Source organism: Pipistrellus kuhlii, unplaced genomic scaffold (assembly GCF_014108245.1).
Source record: "Pipistrellus kuhlii isolate mPipKuh1 unplaced genomic scaffold, mPipKuh1.p scaffold_m20_p_8, whole genome shotgun sequence".
Taxonomy (NCBI): domain Eukaryota; kingdom Metazoa; phylum Chordata; class Mammalia; order Chiroptera; family Vespertilionidae; genus Pipistrellus; species Pipistrellus kuhlii.
Window position 1 is genome coordinate 56201037 of NW_023425584.1, and position 24836 is coordinate 56225872.

Sequence of the window (24836 nt, forward strand, 5' to 3'; positions counted from 1 at the left end):
ATCAGGGTACTTCCTAACTTAAGTTTGCAAGTTCTTTCATGATTAAACTGCAATTCTTTTATGAAAGTTATTATTAGCTTGACATGAAAATTCTTACTTCATAACCCAGATGTCTGGGCTCTGTCCTGAAACTGTACAGGAGCTAAATATAAAGGACTTGGGGGGAGAACTTGTCAGTCATCCCTTTAATCCAATTACACACAGGCCCTCCCCGATATGGGATGGGAATTTAACACATTGAGAAAGTCAGTGTTTACATTTTGTAACTGGGGCCAAGGCTGGTGCTTCCTGTGCCTAACAGCAAATCAAAATCAACACGACTTCACTTTCATCAGCACATTGTAAACACTGGAAGCTTTATAAAGGCCAGATTCGATTTGACTGCAGACTTGCCTGTTGAGGCTTCTAACTTTTGACTGAAGGGGCATGTTGTCTACTTAAAAGGGTAAGGTATATGAATGAGTTAAAAGGCAAAGTTTTCTTCTGTTTAGCCCATTAATAGCAATTGTTTAATAATGTCTTGTTTAGACCAGCTGGCATGACTCAACATCCACTTATGAATCAGGAGTGAATTTGATTTCCGGTCAGGTTACCTGCCTATGATGCATGCTCGGTCCCCAATGTGGGGTGTGCAGGAGGCAGCCATTCAATGATTCTCTTTCATCATTGATGCCTCTCTCCCTTCCTCTCTGAAATTAATTAAAGAAAACATATTTAAAAATAATAATAATGCCCTGTTTATTGTTTGTCCTGTTAAAGCTACAGTCAATCATTTGTGTTAAGAACTATCAAGTTTCTTTCTAACTGTGGTCAGTTTAGGATTTTTGTATTAAGAGAAGTTTAAGTGTTGGCAGTCTGGCTAGGAGGATGTTAGCTGGAAACATTTTCTTAACACTATGTTTGCTTCTTAAACAGTCTGTTAATGCCAATGTGGTGTGGCGTCCAAGGCGGTCCTAAAGATCCTCTTCTCCTGTTATCCACACCCTTGTAGCATCTTTCTACATTGAAATAGCTCAGATACCTATCACATAGAAGGTAGGGTGAAGGTGAAGGATATGACTTCTGAAGCCAGGTCATGGCTTCAGAAGCTTATGGCTTCTGCCTTGCTCTCTTGGATCACTCATTGGGGGAGAAGCCAATCGCCAGTATGTGTGGATGTTTAAGCAGGTTTGGGGGGAATCCCGTGAGTCAAGAACTGAAGCTTCCTGCCAAAGGCCAGCACCAAATTGCCAGCATACAAGTGAGGCCCCTTGGAAGTGGATCTTCCAGCCACACCAAGGCTTCAGATGCCCAGAGCTCCATGAGATACCCCAAATCAGAACCCGCCCAGCCACCCCACCCCACAAGAGCACAGATGCTTTTTGTTGTTTTAAGCCACTAAGCTGGAGATATTTTTTTACGCATCATGCAACAGCCACTGCAGATACTATGCTCACTTAGTTTGGCATTGGTACAAAAGATGGATATAGTTTTTACTTGTTTGGCATGCTGGCTTTCATTGATTGACATGGCAACAATTCTTATGTTGTGTTGGCTTCAATAAGGCTTGTTTGGTGACCAGGAGTAGACTGGTTAAGTATAGGTTATTTTAGAATTGATGTGAATGTTACACTGGCAACGTGGAGCAGTCAGTGATGTATCCACATTCAGAACGCAGAACCTGACATTACCTAGTCAGATGACTGCTGATCCTCTCATTTCTCCTGTGGGTTGTATAGTCCCTTCCGGACTTTCATGTCTTCTTGAGTCCTTCTGTATGTTATCACAAATTATCATAGCCCTGACTCTATGCCATGGTGCCTTTACCCATGCATGTCTACAATTCTTGTTCTCTGTGCTTTTTATTTTCTAACATGACTTCTTGATTCAAGCCACCACCCCCCCACCAAAGTACCTTATTATCCCATCTTATCACTTTACTAGAGGCCTAGTGCACAAAATTCATGCATGGGGGCATGGGGAGGGAGGTCCACTCAGCCCAGCCTGTACCCTCTCCAATCCGGGACCCAACCTTGCAGATTGGGCCTAAATCGGTAGTCAGACATCACCCTCACAATCTGGGACCGGCCTGCCTCCCTGATTGCCCTTAACTACCCCCCGCTGCTAGCCTGGTCACCCCCGACTGCCCCTCCTGTGGGACAGGTCACCCCACACAGCCTGCTGTTTGATCATTTGGTCACCTCTCACTGACCCTCCTGCAGGCCTAGTTATTATACCTTACACAGCCTATTTGGTCCTTCATTCAGTTGCAATGGTTGCTTAGGCTTTTATATAAAAATACAATAGATAGAAATTAAACCATCTATTTCTGGCCAGTGTCTAGGTTGTATGCCCTAGTGGAAGTTAGACACTATAGCCTAATCAGCTAATGTTAGACACTAGTTTGGAAATCTGTATAGTCACAGAGGACAATTTCTTCAATTAGTACCAAAAGAATGACAGTTTGACTTAAAAGTGGTTTTGAATTTGGAATATGGCAGGCAATGTACTTGACATACATTACATAGCTTTCCATCCTAAAAATAGTATGTTTTAAATATCTCACTTCATTCTCCATATGTACATTCAAACAAATTTCAACTGCCCTAACATTAACCATACATTTTTTCAGTTACATTTAATTTTACCTACATTTTATAAATGTCATCCTTTTTCGTTTGTCTTCTAAAGTTGTCAGTTTCTCAAATCCAAAGGAGAAGCAGTCAATAAGACATATAGCTGAAATGTTATCCTCAGATAAATATAGAATAAAAAATGTTTTGCACTGCTGAAAACATTACACTTTCAGAGGAAGATGACAAGCAAAACTCGTATTTAGTTGAAAAGCCAAGCAGTTTACACATGAGTAACCAAGGAAAACACTAGTAACTGTTCAGTACTATAGCTTATGTAGTGAACTCTCTTATTGCTATTGCTTATATGATATTCAATTCTCCACATGTATTTCTACATAGAATATCTAATAGGAAATTTATTACTTTGAATATAATAGCAAGTCAACAATAGATAAAATAAGGTAATCTATTAAAAACATTAATAAAGATTCTGTTACTAGTGTCCAGGCATCTCCATGGAACCACATTTTCATTATAAGGCATATGTTATCTTCAGAAAGAATTTGACATTTCAGCTGTCATGAATAAGTACTAAATTACTGGGGGGTCAGTAACTGTGAGGTTTTTGTTTTCTAATTACAAAGAAAAGCTTTTGGAACAGAAAATTTACTTGTGTTATAGTAAGGAATGCATTCGTGTTTCACGGGATTCCATATGTAGAGAAAAAAGTCAGTAAGCCCAAGAGTTGGTTCTACACAGGCTAGCAATAAACAAAAATGTAAGCTGGTTTAAAGAAAAACTAAGAGGAAATTAGGTGAATAATCCTGCTAAGAATATTACTGTCAATTTTAACATTAGAATAAATACTACGAGATTCTAAATGACTGATGTTTGAAATGTGCATTGAATATAGCACAGGCATAACATGGGAGACATCTATGCTATGCTAAGGACTTTGAGCTCATATACTAACACATACACACATGTGTGCACGCACCCACACACCTTTATGTGTTTTTCATCTTAAGGGTGGCGCTATGAAGCCTGAATTTATTATAGGTAGCTGTTTATATTGTATGAAGGATATATTAGTATGACAAAACCATTCCCATATGTAAATAACAGTCCAAATAAAGTAACATTCCTTTTATTGATAATTACTTTTATTCATAAAACTTGTTATATTGATCTCTTTGGTATGGCAGAAAGTGTGTACTGTAGTAACCCGATTCAACATTTAGGGTTTGACATTTGAGGTTTATCTAGTGTAGGAAAGAAAGGTTTCAAGTAGTGAGGCCTGGCTGGAGCAGGGAGGGAAAGAGCAGAGAATCTGGGAAGAGCAGATCTTGGCTTATCGGGGCTTGTTGATCTGATACAAAAGAAATCAAATATCCAGTATGGTCATTCATGATACTAATATAATCCCTGCCTCTATCCTTAGGTTATTCTGATCTTAGAATTACCGTTTTAAGTATCATGGTTATTTTTATTCAATTTTATGCTTTATGTTCAATTTAGATATATTTCCTCAGATTTTGTTATGAAATCCAGATTATCAAATTTATAGTAAAATGTCTGTATTAATTTAAAATCATTACAGCTACAGGTATTCCTTCCTTCTGCCTTCCCTCTCTCCCTCTTTTCATTCTTCTCCTCTTATCTATCTATCCACCCATTTATCTTGCTTTCAGTTAAGTCTATACCTTATCTTCTGGCTAAAACTCTTTGGGCCCACATGTTGAATTAGTATTTTTGTAGTTTATATAAATTGTGGTTACATTTTATTTTTTTAAATATTTAATTTATTGAAGAAAGTGTTGGATTTAAACATGTTTTCATATTTTCTCTATTGCTATCTGAATATGGCTAAGCTATTAATGCTTATTGGCATATACATACAGAATAGAGTCTTTATTTTCTAATGTACTTTGTGGCCACTCTTGAAAATCGTTCAAGACATCTTTTCTGTTTGTGTAGTCTAGTACTTGTTATAAAAATATTAATTCAATCTTAAAGTTATACTATTGAAACTTTGTCCTTTTTTTTCTTCATTTTCCAAACATTAAGAGTGAAGAATAAAAAAGCAGAATGTGGCTGTGGCTTTATCAATGTTGTACCCAGTCCTAATAGTTTCTGCCTCATATTATACTGCTATGTGCTTGATTTATATAATTTTAAGTTCAATATGTAGTGCCTTTAATTTTATCTTCTCTAATATTATATCAATATCACAAACCATGTACTTTTTGGTACTTTCTCATAAATTATTGTTTATCTTAAAAATAAACCATCCTTATTTTTAAGTTCTTAGTCCTTTAAAATAGCAGTGCTTTGATATATTACTAGGGTTTGTGCATGCTTTTGCCCATATCGATAAATTATATCTCTAAAATTCTCACTCAATTTGCTCTTATTCATCTTCTGGATGTCACCATCAGCATTATCATTAAGGAAGTTTCCTCCAGTCTCAGATTAGATTACGTCTAATCCAACTATTCAAAACATTCCAATGACTGCTTTTCTTTTTTATAACACATAGAATTTGCAATTTTTTCTTTACCATGATTTGGGTACTATTTGTTCACTTTCCCTTTCTTAACTAAAATAGATGCTCTATTAGCACAGAGCTGGGACTGTTCTAATCTGTGTATTGAATACATTATCTGGCATATGCTAGGCTTCACTCAATAAGTGAATGAATGGAGATATGAGTGATCATATGTCTAATTACTGTTCTTATAAACTAGAAAAATAATGATAAGGGTAATCGTGGCTCAACCTTTCCTGAGCCTCCAGAAGAAAAATTTATCTCCTTGATATCATGTACAAGACTTTCATGATTTTATCATGGGCAAATACTGTGGCCTCAAGTACACGTTTTTGCCTTCCAACTATATTCAATTACTCAAATTTCTCTAGATGTATTATGATGTGCTATGTTAGTATACCTTAAATGTCTCTAACCATAGTCCCTGCCCTCCACATTCCTCTTCTGAGCTCGGATGACATTATCTTTCTTGAATATCACCAACCCAATGAAGCTATCCCCTGATTTGCTACCCAATCTCTACCCCTCAGAGATAATCATTCTGTCCTGTCCCCAGCCACTGATCCTGGTATTTGTTTATTTGATTGGACTTAACACATGGTCATAATTATTTGTTAGCATGGTTCTCTCCCTTCACAGGCCTATGTCCTCTCCTTGCAAATAGAACTGTTCTTTTCATATACATGCCAAACACACTCTAAACCACAAGAATAGCACCTTGAAATCCCCTGAGGAGATATACATGTCATGTGTACATGTTTGAATAAATATTCTTAAGGAATTAAGAACACCCAAAATCACACACACAAAAAATGCTTACTCTACATATATATGTATTTAAAAACATATATGTATTTAAAAACATATATGTATTTAAAAACATGCTGAAAACTGCATGCTTGGTCCTTCAACCTCGAGCTAGGAGTGCTGGATATCCATCATGGGTATTCAGTTTCTAAAAAATAAGTGATTATGCTTTAAGATGGTTAAAATATTTACGGAGTAATTATATGTGTATGAGATTTTCTGTTAGTTACACTTTCTTGTTACTTATATTGTTTTGCTTTGAAAACATAGAAATTGGATAACTTTGAATTAGTAAGGCAGGCATATTTTTCCTTGAAAATATTTCTACTGGTATTATCTCTTTATTTCTATCTCACTATTTTAACTACTGATTTAGCACTGTACCATCCTAATATATATAAAGATCTATGTGTCGTCATGACCGAACAGGCTACCCGGTCACCATGAAGTGCATGGAGCACCTCTCCGTCCCCTCTCTTCTCCAGCCCCGGAGCCGCTCACCATGAGGGGGCGCTGGCGGTTGGGTAGGACTGGGGACTGTTGAGCAGCCATGGCGGGCTGCTTTGCGGAGTGGCCTGAGCTTAGTAGTAGAGCAGTCACCCAGGCAGCATCGAGTTCCACAAAGCAGTCACAAGGTGAGGGAGCCTCCCAGGGCAGTGGTGGGGCGAGAGGAGTTTAGGGGAGCATCCAGCTGCAAGGTTCACCTAGCAGTCAAAACAGTGTGGGGAGCCTTGCAGAGCAGTAGAGGGGCCATGAGCATTGCAGAGCATCCTGAAGCAGGGAGCTTCATGTAGCCTAGCAGGACGGCAGAGGCCATGCAAGGGAAGCCAGGCCAGGCCTAGGGACCCTAACTGCGCACGATTTCGTGCACACTGGGCCTCTACTGTTTTATAAACATATTGTCTAGAAACAAGTTAATAAGACACACATACACACACACACATATATATGTGTATATATATATATCATTCTGTCTTGTTGAAAGAGTGAAAACATATATTTACTTAAAATAAGCAACTTTTGTGTTCAAAAACCTATGTTTATAAGAAATCTTACTTAGGAATATTGAGAATTATAAAAATATAACTTTTTCAGTTAGTAACTTTTTTTTTTTAAATTTTTTTTTTTTTAATATATTTTTTATTGATTTTGTACAGAGAGGAAGGGAGAGAGAGAGAGAGTTAGAAACATTGATGAGAAAGAGTCATCAATCAGCTGCCTCTTGCACACCCCCTACTGGGGATATGCCCGCAACCAAGGTATATGCCCTTGACCGGAATCGAACCCGGGACCTTTCAGTCCCCAAGCCGACGCTCTATCCATTGAGCCAAACCGGTCCCGGCATCAGTTAGTAACTTTTAATGATACTGTCAAATAAACAAATAGTTTCACTGTCAATGCTTATTCTAAAGCTGCATTTCAATACAATTAACTTAAAAATTCCATTCTTTTCAATGATGCATAAAATGTTCTTTATTATCAAAATCTTTATGCCAAAGAAGAATAGGCTATTTCAAGAAATGAATGGAACATTGTTAATTATTACCAGCATTTTTACTGTTTTGTTCATTTTAAAGTAGTTTGTTGAATTCACTTCAGTATTTTTATGTATATTCTCTGTCTCAGAGATTGTGACCTCCTTAATAGTTATTTACATTACTGTGCAACTGAAGCTCTCTTTACTCACTTTTCCTTCTCTTTCTTTTTAACATGCTGCAGTAGCTAACATATTATGGAGAGAAGAAGGTACTAAATTCTATTATTTCTTATATTGTGATTATTTTGCCTAATCTTTTAGTATGTATGTTGACTATCAGTTTTAATAACCAGTTTTTATTTTGAGCCAATATTTTTATTTGATTATATTTCAATATTTTTGTGCAAACCTCTACATTAAATATATTAATACCACTCATCAGCTTGAATCATAATTGATAATTGATATACAGCCAGGAAATTAAATTACAATATATTGAAATATTTTTAAGAGTATAAAGTTAAGTTAAAAAATAAAATAATCTTTAGTTAAACATAATTTACATAATAAGCTCTCATTACGTTAGGGAAAGAACAAATATAAAAACTGTTGCCTTATTTAGGGAATATAATAAATTATTTAACAAAATGGGTTGTAAACTTGAAGGACCTGGGTTCAAATTCAGTTTCCATCAATAGTGCCTTTTTATGCAATAATATTCTTATTTCAAAAATAAGGATATTAATACTCGGGGGATTGTTGTCAGTTTTTAAATATAATCTACATTCAATAAATGTATCTACTGTCATTTATTATTATTGTTGTTATTTTATTTTTTTGTACTTAACCACAAAGGCTGGAAAGTGTTAGACCAGGTACTCAAATGGCCCATCAATGTGTTTTTAATTATATTCTAAGGAGAAAATTGTCTATACAATCATTACACTCCAGGTAAACAATGACACAAATTATTGTTTTCACAGTCCATCCAAAGCAAACTTTATCTTCCCCATTTACAGCTTTCCACATGAGCTGAAGGCTTTGCTACCTTTGAAGGCCATTAATCATAGTATTCAAGTAATTTTTTGAAAATATATGCATTTTAATTTTGTTCTCAAAGATGAAGGATGCCACCTCCCTCCTTTTTGGTATTTGTTGTTCCTTTAATAATTTATATAATCTCCTTTTTAAGGGCTAGATAACTAAGGAGGTTCTGGTGTAACTATACCCTCTCAATTCATTTCACTTAGATATTTTACATTTGAATGTACAAATTCAATTATAATTGAAATTATCATTGACATATCTGTTGGATAACATGTCTTTGTATTATCTTTGCTCTTGAGATTAAACAAATATTTCTCTGAGCATTTTAAAAATTGATTTTATTTAATCATTATAAAGGAAGGAATATTACTTAAGGAATTTGAAATCAGATGCCATAGATCTGGCCTTTCTTGTTAATTGCTGGGAAAAATTGGATGAGTTATCTTACCTCACTGAGCCAAATTTGATTTAACAGTACTTGAAATAGAGTAAGAATTCTCCTAGTTAATCTTTGACATGTAAAATTTAAAGTCTGGGAAACAATTATGCCTTATAAATTGATTTTGTTTAATAACCACCATGAACATTATTTGCTTATAATAATTATTAATTTGCAATACATAATAATAAAGGGGTAATATGCTAATTAGACTGGACAACCTTCCAAAGGAAGCCAGGGCTGTGAGGAAAACCTGGTTCGCAGGTGCCAGAGGGAAGCTGGTGCCAGCAGCAGGGGGAAGGTTGGCCTACTCTTGCATGAATTTCGTGCATTGGGCCTCTAGTAATAATACAGTAGCATTCTTCAAGCTACCCCCAAAGTAGTAGAGGCCTCCATATCACTGAACATCACATTGAGATTTATTATTTGAAACCATTTTTAATATAAGAAAATTTTATTCCAATAGTTTTAGGACAAGAGTTATCTATCCTATATATAGATATAGATATAGATATAGATATAGATATAGATATAGATATAGATATAGATATAGATAGACACACACACACACACACATGATTCCAACTAATAGTAATTACTTAGCAAACAAATACTATATTATCTTATAACCTTTGTTAGGTTAATCATTACATGTGAAGTTAATCATGTAGATTTGAATTCAGTTTTTCAGCAAACCTTTGGAAGTTCAGGGAATTGTATAATGACTCAAAAGGAGTGGTTTTAGATAATATCACTCATATAACACACACACACACACACACTCACACATATATATATATATAATAAAAGTGTAATATGTTAATTGGACTAGATAGCCTAATGACCTTCTAGACACAGCTGTGGCTGCGAGGACCGAGAGCCCCTTGCATTGGGCCTCTAGTATATAGAGGTGTGTGTGTGTGTGTGTGTGTGTGTGTGTGTCAGATGGCACCTACTTCCTAGATTAATGTTGCCCAATAAATAGCTTGACACAATCATTCCTCAAAACTTTATAGGAAGAATGAAAGAGTCAGTCTTATTTTAAATGAACATAATATAAGGATCTTATTGTGGTGGGATGCTGGGATACTACTGTATGTGTGAAAAGATTTTTAGCTCTAAAAGAGAATCATAGAAGCATTCATGAATCATAAGTCTACCTCTGCCTAGTTATCAATATGAGAAATGCAACTGTGTACACTCTATTCTTGACTATATTTTTCTTTATCTAAAAAAAAATTATTCTATATGTCAAAAAATATAAATAAGTTTAGGATAATTTGAATGTGAAAAGATTAATATTAACTATAATTTATATTCTCAAGTAATGTAAAATTAAGTCAGAGGAAGGCAATAATCATAAGTTCTCACTGCATTGTAGAATTATAAGTTGCTCTTCACTATAACTTAAATGCTAAAGTAATATAAAATTAAGTCAGAAAAAGGCAATTAACACTACACAGTCTCTCTTGTTGTTGACTTAAATATTCATCCAGTATTCAGAATTTAACCAAATTTTATTGTTGGTATAAATAACATAAAATATTTTCTATATATAATAAATAACATACTTGTGTTATCACAATCCACTATCATTATTGAGCAGCTGTCCTCAATGTATTGAGACAGGAATGCACATTATTCCCATTTTTTCTCTAGTCCATGTATTTAAAGGCACATTATTGATTAGAAAATCCCCTGGAAAATAATGCTTTCTTATGAGACTGCAGGTAATTCTTGCTTATGTCCTCTTTCTGTATAGAAAGAATAACAAAGCAAAAAGAAAGCTCACGAGGAACCAACAAATATGGATTACATTCTAGAGCACAGTACTCTATTAGATTAACAATCGACCTGTAAAAGACAAAGCACATTTGTCTGCCTTCACCAGGGGATGGAAAAAGGGAAAGAAAAACAGCCTGCACACGTTCCCATTCTTTACTGTGACTAGTGCCAGGAAGCTTTCACTGGAGTCAAAAACTTTTGTAATATGCCTACAATAAAAAGCAGTACTGGGGAGAGAATTCTAACTAAAACCTACATGGTTATCAAACTCCTTGGGACTCGGGACCCCGTTACACTCTCCAGCATGACTGAGAACACGTAAGCTTATATCTATGTGGGTTATTTTCATCCACTTATGTTTACCATATTAGAACTTAAAACAGAAAAAAAATTAAGTGGGCATTTATTAATTTATTAAAAGTGATTACAATAAGCCCATTACCTGTAGCCATAAACAGCACATTATTTTTAAAGCTATATTTTCAGAAAACAATGAGGAGACTCATATTTTTCCCCAATCTTTTAAGTGTCTGATTGAACAGGAAATGCTAGCTTCCTATATCTACCTCTGCAGTGAATTATTGGGTCATCACTTTCGACATCATGTGTCTTGTAGTCTATTTAGAAGTGGACTCTACTTCTGGGAGAATCTCATTTGGGAGACTGAGAGAAAAACACACATCAAAAACAAAACAAAACAAAACAAAACAAAAAACTCCACAAATGACATCTTAGTATTATTATGAAAACAGCTTTAACTTTGTAGACTCACTGAAAGAATCAACTTTGACACCTGCTCAAAGAAAATAAATTTGAACTTTTAGCAGCTCATGGATTCACATAATTGAACACCATGGAAAACTGAAATTTAGCAGTATGTCTCACAGTATAGATTTGAGGAAACCATGAGGACAGTAATCATATTCAGGTTACATACATTTCACCATTTGTTTTTCTCCCACTAATGTTTCAAATAAGAGATAATGTCACTTATAAAAATAGTGATAGTTTTTGTTTCTTGAAATCTTACTATGTGTCAGTCATTCTGCTAAATGTTTTAATTTCTCCATCTCATTACATTCTTACAACAGCTGTATGATATAAGTATAGTTATTATCTTCAAATTGTAAGATCAGGTCATTGTAACATGACTGATTAACTCTACCCCATGACTGAATAGCACAACTGACAGTTGGTTTTATAACTATGATTTGCCTTAGCGCCGTCTGAATCCAGAGAATGAAATTTGTCTAACTCTTACATTCTCCCATTCCCTCTCAAAAAAAAAAAAAAAAGTAAGATTAGAACATAGAAACTTATAATTAATATATGCAAATATGTTATTGCTACTTTACAAATAAATCTAATAAATGCCCAAATGAAAATCTGAATTTGTCTTCAGTTATCAACATCTCCATCATCAGGTAATTTATATTGTTCTGCTCTCACTATATTCCTAATAAATGTACATATGTGCAATATTATAGCAGCAAATTTAAAATAAACATGTCTGCATCATATATTCATATTATAAATTCTGCTGCTAAATACTAAATGAAACTCTTTATGAACAAAATATGTCTAGCAAAATTATAATGGCAAATAGACCTTTTGTGGATAGGGAGAGGAGGACTAAAAAATGACTCTAAAAGATATAGGTAAAGTTTTATTCCAAGGTAGAGTAATTAATACATAGTTGTTCACTTTAAAGTTATTATTTTTAGTAATATACTTATATATGGTATTTTGTTGCATAACAATTTCATATACACTAAGGAATTACATTTCACTGAAAACAATAAAATGCAAAAACAAACTAAACCTTACATAATGATGTCTGTGTTTCTTCAATAACCTAAAAAGTAGATTATGCTTGGTAAAAATGCTGATGTGTAATTCATATTTTAAATGGAAAGAAAATAGTCTCTCAGAATGGAAGGGTGATTTGGATGGATTAAGTGGCTTTTAGAGGAAAATACAGCTCAGAAATTTCATCAGTGCAAGAATAAAGTGGAATCCCACTGATTGTATTGTGTGCAGAATATGGTAAAGTAATGAGAAAGGGCAGGCAGGTTTCCAAGAAAGTTTACAAACAAACTGAGCATAGAGTAGTGTGAGATTCAATCATCTCATTCCTGATTGTGGAGTACAATTTTGCAGCAGCTGAAGGAGGGCAGAGTCATGTTCATTCCAAAATGTTCTGTGGACCATAACCCATGAACATAGACACTAGTACAGTGAAGGCCTGGGGACGGAATGGGAGTGGAATGGAGGAAATTATTGCGGGGAGAGAGAGAAGGGACATACAAATACTTTCAACAATAAAGATACATTTCAAAAACTAATAAAAAAAAAAAGGTATGGGCTTCGTAGTAATCATTGAATGTAGTGTGTAACTGACATCTGACCATCAGATACCACATCACTACTTGGTTATGTTTATAGATTTCAAAAAACTGAGTCATGTAAGGTGTAATTAGACTGAACAAAGATGATTATGGAACCCAATATAGCCGGGAAAGGATCTACTCAGCTGAGGATCTGAAAAGGAAGGAATACATGAAGTTAGGTCTGGAGATGTGGGAAAAGGCAGAAGCAGAGAAAACGAAGAGAGCAGATAGTGCAGGAATATGCAGACACTCCCAGGTGCAGGCCTCAGGTAACCCCACCTGCATTCCTGTATTCCATTGTAGTGTCCTGCACCAGTTAGGTTTGGATTTATAAAGTGACACAAAAGCTAACTCCCCACATACTTAGATCTGTAGTGTGGGGGGGAAAAAACTATGCTTTAAATTAGTACACTGAAGTTTTTTCTAAAACCTCAAATTAGCTCTGACCAGTTTGGCTCAGTGGATAGGTGGATAGAGCATTGGCCTGCGGACTGAAAGGTCCCAGGTTCGATTCCAGTCAAGGGTATGAACCTTGGTTGCGGGCACATCCCCAGTAGGGCACATAGGCAGCTGATCTATGTTTCTCTCTCATCAATGTTTCTAACTCTATCCCTCTTCCTCTTTGTAAAAAATTAATAATATAAATATATATATAAATAAAATAAAATCTTAAATTAATTCAAGTTTTAAAGTATAGAAATAGGTCCCAAACACTGCTAGTATAAAAAATGACATATAAGACCTCTTTGTAGGATTATATTTATAAAAATTTGCTTATTTTCTGAAATCTCAAAGTCTTATTCTTTTCATTTTTAAAAAAGGGTATATAAATTAAATTCCTACAAATAATGCCATTTTATTTTCACTAGGGAATTCTAACAAAAGTATTAGAATAAATAGAATTCTTCAAAAGTACTTTTTTTTTCTTAACTAAATTAACTAGAGAAGATATCAGACATTACGCATCTCAGAGTTTATTATTTCCATTTATAGTTATTCTAAATATATTTTAAAAATTATTGAGTTGTATTAGAGAAAGCAACTGAATTTCAGGCTGGACAGAATAAGGTAGAATGTCTGCCTACTGTCACAAAGTTGCTCAGGAATTTGGTGAAAGTCACACAGGGTTTGCATTACTAACATTACACGACTTTGCAGATTGATCTGTCAGCAATATGAGGGGCACAGAGTATTGGCTGTACAGATTTCTAATAATTTCATTTGAGCTTTTGAATGTGTTTTTATTTATAAGGTCTGGGAATTGGAAACATGTTCTATGTTTTTTATGAAGATGGAATCAAAGTGATACAACCCATAGAGTGTGAATTTCAGAGGCACATTAAGCCTAGTGAAAAGCTCCTCGGATTTCAGGCAAGTATTTTAATAATTTCTTTACATTTTTAGGTAGCAGTTTTGTTAAGTAGAATTATATTTTGAAAATACAATGAAATATAGACATATATGAGATATGTTGGGAGGAAAATATTAAAATTATAATATTGGCTGTTATTAATGCAGGTTTTATATTTGAGGGAAAATAATATATTACATATTCCCAATTATTTATTTGTAATTAAAATATTTTATTGATATCAGAGAGGAAGGGAGGGGGGAAGATAAAAACAGTAATGATGAGAGAGAATCGCCAATTGGCTGTCTCCTGTACACACCCCACCAGGAATCAAACCATGACCTCCTGGTTCATAGTCAATGCTCAACCACTGAGCCATACCAGCTGGGCTTACTATCTCTTTTAGTTAAGGACCTTGTTTAAATAGTGTTTGTTTTCCCAACATGCTTAGTGCAATGCCTTATACATTGCAGGGGTCAACTAATACTTGTTAAATGAATTTAGTGAAAATTCCATTGCTTAGAGTGTGGGACTCTTTATTCTTTTATGCATTCTCTAAATTTAAAGATAGATATATATATATATATATATAATTTTCTCCTCATAATACTTCTTATTTGATAATTACCACAAAGTCATGTTCTTCTTTTAATGTATTTGTGAGAAATGTTTCATAGAATAATTTATCATTGAATTGATTCAAGTGAAGTAAAATCTCATGAGTATATTAATTCAGGATCACATAATCAAAATTTACTCTGCAGATGCTCTCTATAAGTTTGGAGTTCCAATGTAAAAAAAAATCTAGTTAATCTAGATTTTAGAAAGTAAATATCTTGAGCATGAGGAGTGGAAATGAATTTTTTAATCATTTTCTTTCTCATGTAAAGGATTAAACATAGATATAATATTTTTCAAATTCACTGGTCAAGTTGAGAGTAGCAGTGCAATCCCCAAAAAAACTCACTGTCCACTGAAGTTTAGATAAAAAAGTGAAATATTTAGCATATAGAATCTTCCATCAAACCTCTCACAAGATGCTGTTTGCTTGCCCTAAATAAAAATTCAATTTTGGTGCAATGTCAGATTGCATCAGGCTTCAGCTTCTGATAGTGAGTTAGTACAGAACCTGGTTTCAGTTATACTTTCATCTTTTTATTTTCTTTTTTGTTATGTAGCCTTACTAGATAGGATTCTTGCTCTATTTATCCTAGCTGTAACACATGATTTCATCTTGTCACCAATAGTGTGAACTTTAGACAGATAGAATTCTACTCCGGACTTATGAATTCAGGACTAACACTGAAATAGGTTTGGCAAAATGTTTAAATTACATGCTCAAGGATGACTGGGTTTTCCAAGCTTACTAACTTTTTGACTCTTCTGGTTTTCAACTATTGTGTCATCCTTCCTCACCACTCTCTTAATCTTGAATACATATTTAGTCCATTATTTATTATATCCTAGCTATTGTTCTTCACATATACCATGGTGTTTCCCATTTTCTATAGTTTAGGAGATACGCACATACATGTTTTCTATTTTGTATATAAATGGGTCTTATATTTTGGGACATAGATATTCTGTGCCTGTTATAAGTGCTGAATAACAGTAGCCTGTAGAGCAACATACCGTATTTTTCGGACCATAAGACGCACTTTTTTTCCCCCAGAAGTGGGGGGAAAAAGTCCCTGCGTCTTATGGTCCAAATATAGCCTACACATATACTTTAAAAAAAAAGTTTTTTTACTTGCCCGGCTCTGTGTGGTCTCTGTGTGCTTGCCCGGCTCTAAAATGGTTCTAAATGCTGCTGTTTACTTTACAGGGTTGATTACATGTGTTTATGACTGTGATGTTAGGTTTTAATGCACATAAAATATTTTAGGACACTATTTGTTTCAGAATCTTTTTTTCTTCACTTCCCTTCTCTAAAAACTGGTGTGTCTTATGGTCCGGTGCGTCTTATGGTCCGAAAAATACGGTAGTTTCTACAGGATGTCTGATGCAAATCACCTCTAAAATGTCTTGCTTTCCAGGTTTGGAATTTTCACGCATGGAAATTACTCTACCTTTAGGAATAAATACTGTTAGTGCTCTATTAGAATGCAATGTGTATGTAATGACTTTGTCCAGAATACATAGGTTTCAAGAAATTGTAACTGAGGTTAGAAATGGGGAACACAATAGTCCACATTTCTTCCTCTGCTGGTGTCTCCTCTGGCCTCTAGCAGTGCAGCCTCCAGGGATTTCATCAATCCCTAGTCATATTCTCAACTTTCTCTTTTCAGCGTTTCATTCTGTTTCTAATCAAATTACTATTTCTCCAAATTCTGCCTGCAAAAACACTTGATACAAACCAGCCCTTTTGTATGATGCAATTTCTTTCCCCAGGAAGCCATAGAGCAACCTTTTGAATTCAATACCACTGTGTGTTTTAGAAAGGTAATCGGAATGCTGCCCCACTTACTCTTTTCTCAGTGGGCCTCTATTCAAACATGGCTTAACTTACAAAGTGTTACCGAAGGAGGAAAATTTAAGCTCTTGTCCCTTTGTGGCTCAATGAAATCCTGCCAAGTGCTTCCCAAAGAGAGTAATGTAAACTACCTCTAACTAGTCCTCAGAAGGTTACTCTGTAGATTTTAAAAGAAACAAACTCATAAAATTGGTCTTTGAAGTCCTAGACTTAAAGAGGACTTCTAATATTTTATTTAAAATCACACTTTTAAATTCTTATCATGTGCATCTATTAGACTGTGAGTTTGTAAGCTTAACTATGAGGGAACAACAGTGGGAAGTATGTAAATTGTGCAGCAGCATTTTAATGGAGTTATATAGCATGTTAATTGGGTAAAGTAATTTTATCTTAGATAGCATATTAAGTCTTCTTTAAGAGATTATTAATAAGTGCCAGCCAAGTTATGAGTGAATGTGACCAGAATGATGTATGTGTCAGGCAATTATTGCCATCATTTAAAAAAACATTTTTTATCTGAGTAATAAGGAGTCATTAGCCTATCTAATAAAAGGGTAATATGCAAATTAACCATCATTCCATCACAAAGATGGCAGCACCCAGTGCTCTCAGCCTCGCCAGAGTCCCCAGTTTTGGGGAGCAGACGCTGAGAGCAGGCAAGTTGTGTGGCCTAGCAGAATGCTTGCTTTGTCTCCGCAGCGACAAGGCAAGTGTTCCCCACCCTCTAGGCCACAGAGAGCCTCTGGGCAGCTGCCATGGAGCGACCAGGACCTGCAGAGAGCTACTAGCACACGGATTTGTGCACAGGACTGCTAGTATACATAGAAGAGTACATCCCTAGACAGTTTTCCTCAGTGGATAGTGTAGGCCCGCAGACTGAAGGGTCCCAGGTTCCATTCAGATCAAGGGCACATACCTCGGTTGCAGGCTCAATCCTTGGCCTGGTAGAAGTGCATGCAGAAGGAAACAAATGGATGTGTCCCTTTCACATTAATGTTTCTCTCTCTCAGTGTCTCCCCCTTTCTTCCACTTTCTAAAAGTCAATGGAAAAATATCCTCGGGTGAAGATTAACAAAAAATCAAAACAAACAAACAAACGAAAACTACTTTTAAAAGAATAGTACATTAGATTTTTATTCTAGGGGCACAATGATAGTTCAACACATGCAAATCAATTAATCAAGGCACAAAGACCTCATTCCAGAATTTTTCATCTTTTATTTTAACATAAGAAGAATGTATTTATGGCTTTCAGTGTCACAATAAAAATAGAGCTGATAACATTGCATAGCCAAAAACTGAGGACTGGTTTTTCTTTAGAGACAGCATATTAGAGACACTAAGAAAACAGGCATTGAGGTCAACCAGACCTGAGTGTAATAATGTTCAGCTGTACACTCAGATGAACTGTGTTAATATTCCTTTTAAGCCTTGTTTACTCCACTGGTATAAGAATGTTACTCATCACATAGGATTATTATGCAGGTTAAATGAGTCATGTTTGAAAGTGATCAATAAATGTTAAAAGATGAAAATTTCTGAAATGTAGCCTCTGCACCTTGATATAATAGAATCAAAATTGTGTTATGACAGTTTTCTAAAATAAACTAGATTAAGGCAAATCAACCCCTAACTTGCTGTGACTACTTATGCTTTGACTAATATGAACTAGACTGTTTATGACATTTTAATAAATGAGAAGGGAAATAGAATGAGATAAATTGAATATATCTAATTAAAGGGAAAGAGCAGTTGTATTGTTTGGGTTATAAGCAGTGATCCCAATTAAAAATTGATGAAAGTACTTTTATCTCATTGTTTCATATATATTCTAGTAAGAGAGATAGCCATTGGCATTATATTGTTTAATACATTATTGTAAAATTTAGGGTTTTTTAATATCACAAAGCAAGATTAAAATAATACATCTAGCATTATATATATATATATATATATATATATATATATATATATATATAAATACCTTAAACTTGATTGTAAATATTTCTACATGGCTATAAAATATATTGTGAGAATCCCAAACTAAACATTTTAATCAAGTACAAAAGAGTCCTTGTTTCATTTGCAACAAATCCTCAATGAGAACAATTCTTGACATTCTGTTGAATTTGATAAACACTGATTTTTCAAGTGTTCCATTATTCACTTTTCTATTTATCTTAATACTAGAAGCCTAGTGCATGAAATTCGTGCATGGGGGTGGGGGGTGTCCCTCAGCCCAGCCTGCACCCTCTCCAATCTGGGACCCCTTGAGGGATGTCCAACTACCTGTTTAAATGGGCTGTCGGATATCCCTCTCACAATCCAGGACTGCTGGCTCCCAACTGCTTTCCTCCTTGCCTCTATAACTGCTTCTGCCTGCCAGTCTGATCACCCCCTTATCATTCCCCTGCCAGCCTGATTGATGCCTAAGTGCTCCCCTGCCAGCCTGTTTGCCCCCAACTGCCCTCCCTTGCAGGCCTGGTCCTTCCCAACTGTCCTCCCCTACTGGCCATCTTGTGGTGGTCATCTGTGTCCACATGGGGGTAGCCATCTTGTGTGTTGGAGTGATGGTCAATCTGCATATTACTCTTTTATTAGATAGGATAGAGGCCTGGTGAACGGTTGGCGGCTGGCTGGTTTGCCCTGAAAGGTGTCCCAGATCAGGGTGAGGGTCTCTTTGGGGCATGGGGAAGCCTGGGTGAAGGGCCTGTGGTGGTTTGCAGGGCAGCCACACCCCTGGTGACCCAAGCAGAGGCCCCGGTATGCGGGATTTATTTATCTTTTACAATTGAAACTTTGTAGCCTGGAGTGGAGCCAAGCCTTCTGCTTGCTCTGTGGTGGCAGCCATTTCTGTTGGGACTTATGTATCTTGTATAATTAAAACTTTGTAGCCTTAAGCAGAGGCCTGGGCAGGCCAGTATGTGCGAAAAGCTTGGTTTCCTCCATTGCCAGGGGGCAACCCTAGCCTCCTTCTCTTTCCAGCTCCATTACTGCCACCATTTCTGTTTGGATTTATGTATCTTGTATCATTGAAACTTTGTAGCCTTGAATGGAGGCCAAGGCTGGCAAGGGCAGGCAGAAAGTTTGGCTTCTTCCATTGCCAGGAAAACCTAAGACTTTCTCCTGCTCTCTGTGGCCGTAGCCATCTTGTTTGGTGGTGGAATGATGGTTAATTTGCACATTACTCTTTTATTAGAGAGGATACTCAAACAAGACTCACACTGCTCTAGTTCTGTTTAAGGAGCCCTGGCCAGTATGGCTCAGCAGATAGAGTGTTGGCCTGTAGGTCAGATGTTGGATTCTTGGTGATGAGTTGGATTCCCAATCAAGGTTGGGCTGCCTTTGAGAGGCAGCTTTCTCTCCCTTCCTCCCTTCCACTCTCTATAAAAAATCAATGGGGAAAAACATATATACTTGAGGGAGGAGGAACAACACAAATTCTGTTAAAAAAGACAGGTCCACTGATCACACATGGCAATGTCATGAATATTATTGCAATGTCAAATTGCTATAAAAGAGTCTAAATGGTTATTTTTAATTTCTGTAATATTATCAACTTGCTAATAAATGACAGGCTAACTGATACCTGTTCACAGTCCACATTTTGAATCATAGTACATTAGAATTCAGTTTCTCAATGATTCAAGATGATATGGCCTAGTGTTTAACATCATTATTGAAAAATATGCATTCTTGACTCATGTATTTATGTATTTATGTATTTATTTATTTATTTATTTATTTTGCTATGGTAAGTGACAGTTAAAATTTAAAAATGTATTTACTGATGGAATATTTTAAATTAAATGCTTATCCTATATAATAAAAGCCTTATATGTTAAGTGTCTGGTCATTGGTCATCCATTCAACCAATCAAAGCATAATATGCTAATGATATGCTAAGGCAGCTCAACCGCTCTCTTTGATAGTCACTGACCACCAGTGGAAAGACAGTTGACCATCACTATGATGTGCACTGACCACCAGGAGTCAGACCCTTCGACCAGTAGGTTAGCTTGCTGCTGGGGTCTGGCCCATCAGGACCGAGCAAGATGGGCAGGACATGCCCTGAAGTCCTTGTGCAGTCTCTCCCCGGCTGGGCAACCTCCTGTGTCCCTCCCCAGCCCTGATAGTGGGGTCCCTCGGCCTGGCCTGTGCCCTCTTGCAATTTAGGCTGAGGGACCCCTTCCCCAGTGCATTAATTTGGTGCACCAGACCTCTAGTCTAGTGTTTACATATTTGTCAAACCCTCTCTCTCCACCTTTGACTCAATATAGGTTTCCAGTGGTTCATCACCTATCTCTGGTTATCTATATATCACCCTTGGATAAATCCACAATGCTTCGTAGTTCAGTGCCCAAATGGGGTGTATACATATTAGGTCATCTAGTTTATTACATACTTATTTCTACATTCATTATAATACTAATGCCAATTTGTTTTCATTCACACCTTATGTATATTACAAAATGCATTTGTATTTTAAGTTATGGAGAAGATCAGAAGTTTGCTTTTCTTTATGACTTAGAGAACCCTGACCTAATAATATTAGCTTGCCTTTGCAGTGCTTTTGTTACTCATGCAACTAGATCTGGTAATCCTTTGATTATTGTCTATTTTAAAACTTTAATGAGGATATTTTAAATATCAACTATAAATGTTCTATACATATGTTTCCACATGATTATTGCTAATTTGACTCTTTGTTATTTTACTATCTAGTAGTCCCTTTTTTTATAGAACTGCTTAGGGTTTTAAACTTTCCTAATAAAAATCAAGTTATATTATCTACCTCTAGATAGATACCATCTATTTATCTATATCATCTGTGTATCTATCTCTTACCTATGTAATGTATCTCTCATCTATCTATCTGATTATGTGTGGTTATGTGTGTGTGTGTTTTACCTTTTCTTGATTTATTTTCTATTTAATTTCAAATCACCTTTACTACCATGTTTTCCCCAAAATAAGACATCCTCCAAAAATAAGACCTACTTACAAGTTTCTTTCTGAGTGAAATATAAGGCATCCCCCAAAAATGAGGCCCCCCTAGGCTCTGTCTCAGAATGCTATTGCTAAACAGTATGACAGGCTAACTGATACCTGTTCATAGTCCATATAGAAGACATAGAAGCATCGAACAGATCAAACCTCAGAAGGAAGGCAGGAGAGAGTAGAAGAGGTGGGTGGGTAAAAGATCAATTAAATGAATTATATATTTACATATAAGCATAACCAATGGACACAGACACTAGAGGGGTGAGGGTACGTGCTTTGTGGGGAGGAGCAGCTGGGGAGAAGGTCAATGGGGTGGGGGAAGGAAACATATGTAATACTTTAAACAATAAAAAAATTAAATAAAAAATATTGTAGGTGTGCAGTCCATAGGGTCTTTGCCATTATAGCATGAAAGCAGTCACAGACAATATTTAAATAATGGGTGTAGCTATGTTTCAATAAACCTTTATTTATGTACACTTTGATCCTACATAATATTTGTATGTTATGAAATAGTATTTTTCTTTTGTTAACTTTTAACCATTCAAAATGCTAAAACAAAACAAAATAAAATTCTGAGATCCTGGACCACATACCAAAATAGGAAGAGGGCTAAATTTGGTCTGAGGCCCTTGTTTGCTAATCCTTGCCTTACAAGAATAAAAGAACATTTTAGAAAGAATCAATTGTCTGAAACAGCAAAGTGCAGCAGGAATGATAAGCAGTTTGGGAGCAAGTGTTCTCTCATATTCATGTGTTTACTTCCAAACATAGCTTTGCACAATATCTTTCACATAGTAAGTGATCAATAAGTGCTTCCCCAAGAAATGAAAACTAATTGTTGGAAGTTCTGAGTCCACTGGTGACTTTTCAGAACTTTTCATTTTGGAAATGATAGGATCATGAACATCATCTTGAAGTATGAATAAACCAGTTTGAAGTATGATCAAAGGTTAGGGAATGGAAGAAAAGTTTTAGACATCTTGTGTGAAGTCTGGATAGAATTGTATAAATGATTGAAGGGAAAGAAGATTGAGCCAATTAATGCTGTTTTATTATTTGCTTCTTAAATTACAGGAGGATGTGCATGTTTGAGGACTTGAAAACATAAATTTATAAATAAAATGTAGGGCCATTCTTTCCAAAGATAAGGGACAGTAGACATTTCTATGATTAGAGAAGAGTGAGAGAAGGGGATAGTGACAGAAAGTGATTGAGTTGAATGCAAAGAAAATGGAGTTACGTGTGACAAATAACATTTGTTCCTGCCATGAATTATGCAAGTTGTTCTAAAGTGGGAACTGTGAAGGATGAGGGGGAGGAGGAAGAGGACAAGAAGGAGGAGGAGGGGAAGAAGAAGAAAGAAGAGGAGGGAAGAGAATAATGGTAGAGATGGGAATTTGGAGATTTAAGGTCAAAGTATTTTAATAGGTAATAAAATAAATACAAATGGCAAAGCCCTGTAAAAGATGAGTGCATATACTCATCTGTCTGACATACTTAGGTTTAGCAAATCAAATATCATTAACACTATTTTAATTGCTAAACCAAAAATTCCATCATCATTTATACTATATCTTGTATTCCTTTACAATTTTTAAAGAGGTGAATGCATACACAAGAAAAGTGTAATTAAATGTGGAAAAAAACTAAAAGGAAATAGGTAAGTTCTAATTATCTATCTATCTATCTATCTAGATAGATAGATAGATAGATAGATAGATAGATAGATAGATAAAAGCCTAAGAGACCATTACAACTGAAGGACCGGAACCTCAAGTCACTATGATGTGCACTGACCACCAGGTGGCAGACACTCAATGCAGGAGCTGCCCCCTAGTGTTCAGTGTACTCCCACAGCCAATTTCATGTGGTCCCTTCCTTTTCCCTTTTCCTCCTGCCCAGCTGGCCCCTCTCCCCACAGAACCCTTCCCCCTCCTGCCTGGCCATCCTCCCACTGATCCTCCCCCCTGCTGGCCAGCCCCTGAATAGGCTTCAATCACTGACCAAGCCAAGGGACCCCACCCATCCACAAATTCATGTACTGGTCCTCTAGTACAGTGTTTTTCAACCTTTTTTGGGCAAAGGCACACTTGTTTCATGAAAAAAATCACGAGGCACACCACTATTAGAAAATGTTAAAAAATTTAACTCTGTGCCTATATTGACTATATATAAAGTAATTCTCTTGAATAGGAATCAAATAAACACAAAGAAAGTATTTTATAATTACTTTATTATGAAATATTAAGTAAACAAAATAGTGAAAAATTATAAAATTCTTGTCTGCACCTACGGCACACCAGGCAATATCTCGTGGCACACTAGTGTGCCGCGGAACAGCGGTTGAAAAACGCTGCTCTAGTAAACTAAATTTTTTTTTTTTTCTTATTGATGCTCATCCTCATTATTCCTAATATCTTATTAATCCCTTTCACTCTGAATGGCAAGTAGTATACATTTCTATAAAAAGTAATTTCATAATACTATCTGATAAAATCTGTGACAATTTTCCTTATCAGTATGTATTATCTTAATCCTATTTTCCATCTCTGGTATTTTTTTTTTAGCTTCTCTTTTATTCCATTAAATGCCTAATGCATGAGATAAAACATCCCTCTCTAATTTTTATTTACAGAAATAAATATTAATCTATGGAATCTAAAAAAACAAGAGTGCTATTGTAAAATGGGACCTAATAGACTATAATCAGAAATAATGTCATAAAGGGAAGCAAATAAAATTCAGGCTGACTGTCAGGAAACTTTTAATGGCTTTGTAAAAATGATTGTGACTCTGGTCAGGGACATCCAGTGGGGACAGCACACACATAGAAATAATTCCCAGCAGACTCATTTATTTTACTGTTGAATAGTTTTGTAGCAAACAAAGGGGTGGAAATTGCTCCTGCTTCTGCAGTTGTTTGGCTGACAGTTACCTGTCAGGCCACTCACACTTTC

The 24836-nt window shown here is 35.7% G+C and overlaps 1 protein-coding gene across 4 annotated transcripts in view; it reads left to right on the forward strand.

The window, feature by feature from the left end:
- Positions 1–24836, forward strand: part of FSTL5 (follistatin like 5) — a 527078-nt gene that overhangs the window by 441665 nt on the left and 60577 nt on the right. For 2 of the 4 annotated variants that reach the window (XM_036423988.2, XM_036423989.2), the window contains exons 11-12: positions 7630–7656; positions 14301–14419. In XM_036423988.2, coding sequence (XP_036279881.1) covers positions 7630–7656; positions 14301–14419 — 146 coding nt within the window. The remainder of the gene's footprint in view (positions 1–7629; positions 7657–14300; positions 14420–24836) is intronic. The other 2 variants (XM_036423990.2, XM_036423991.2) reach the window with 1 other exon arrangement.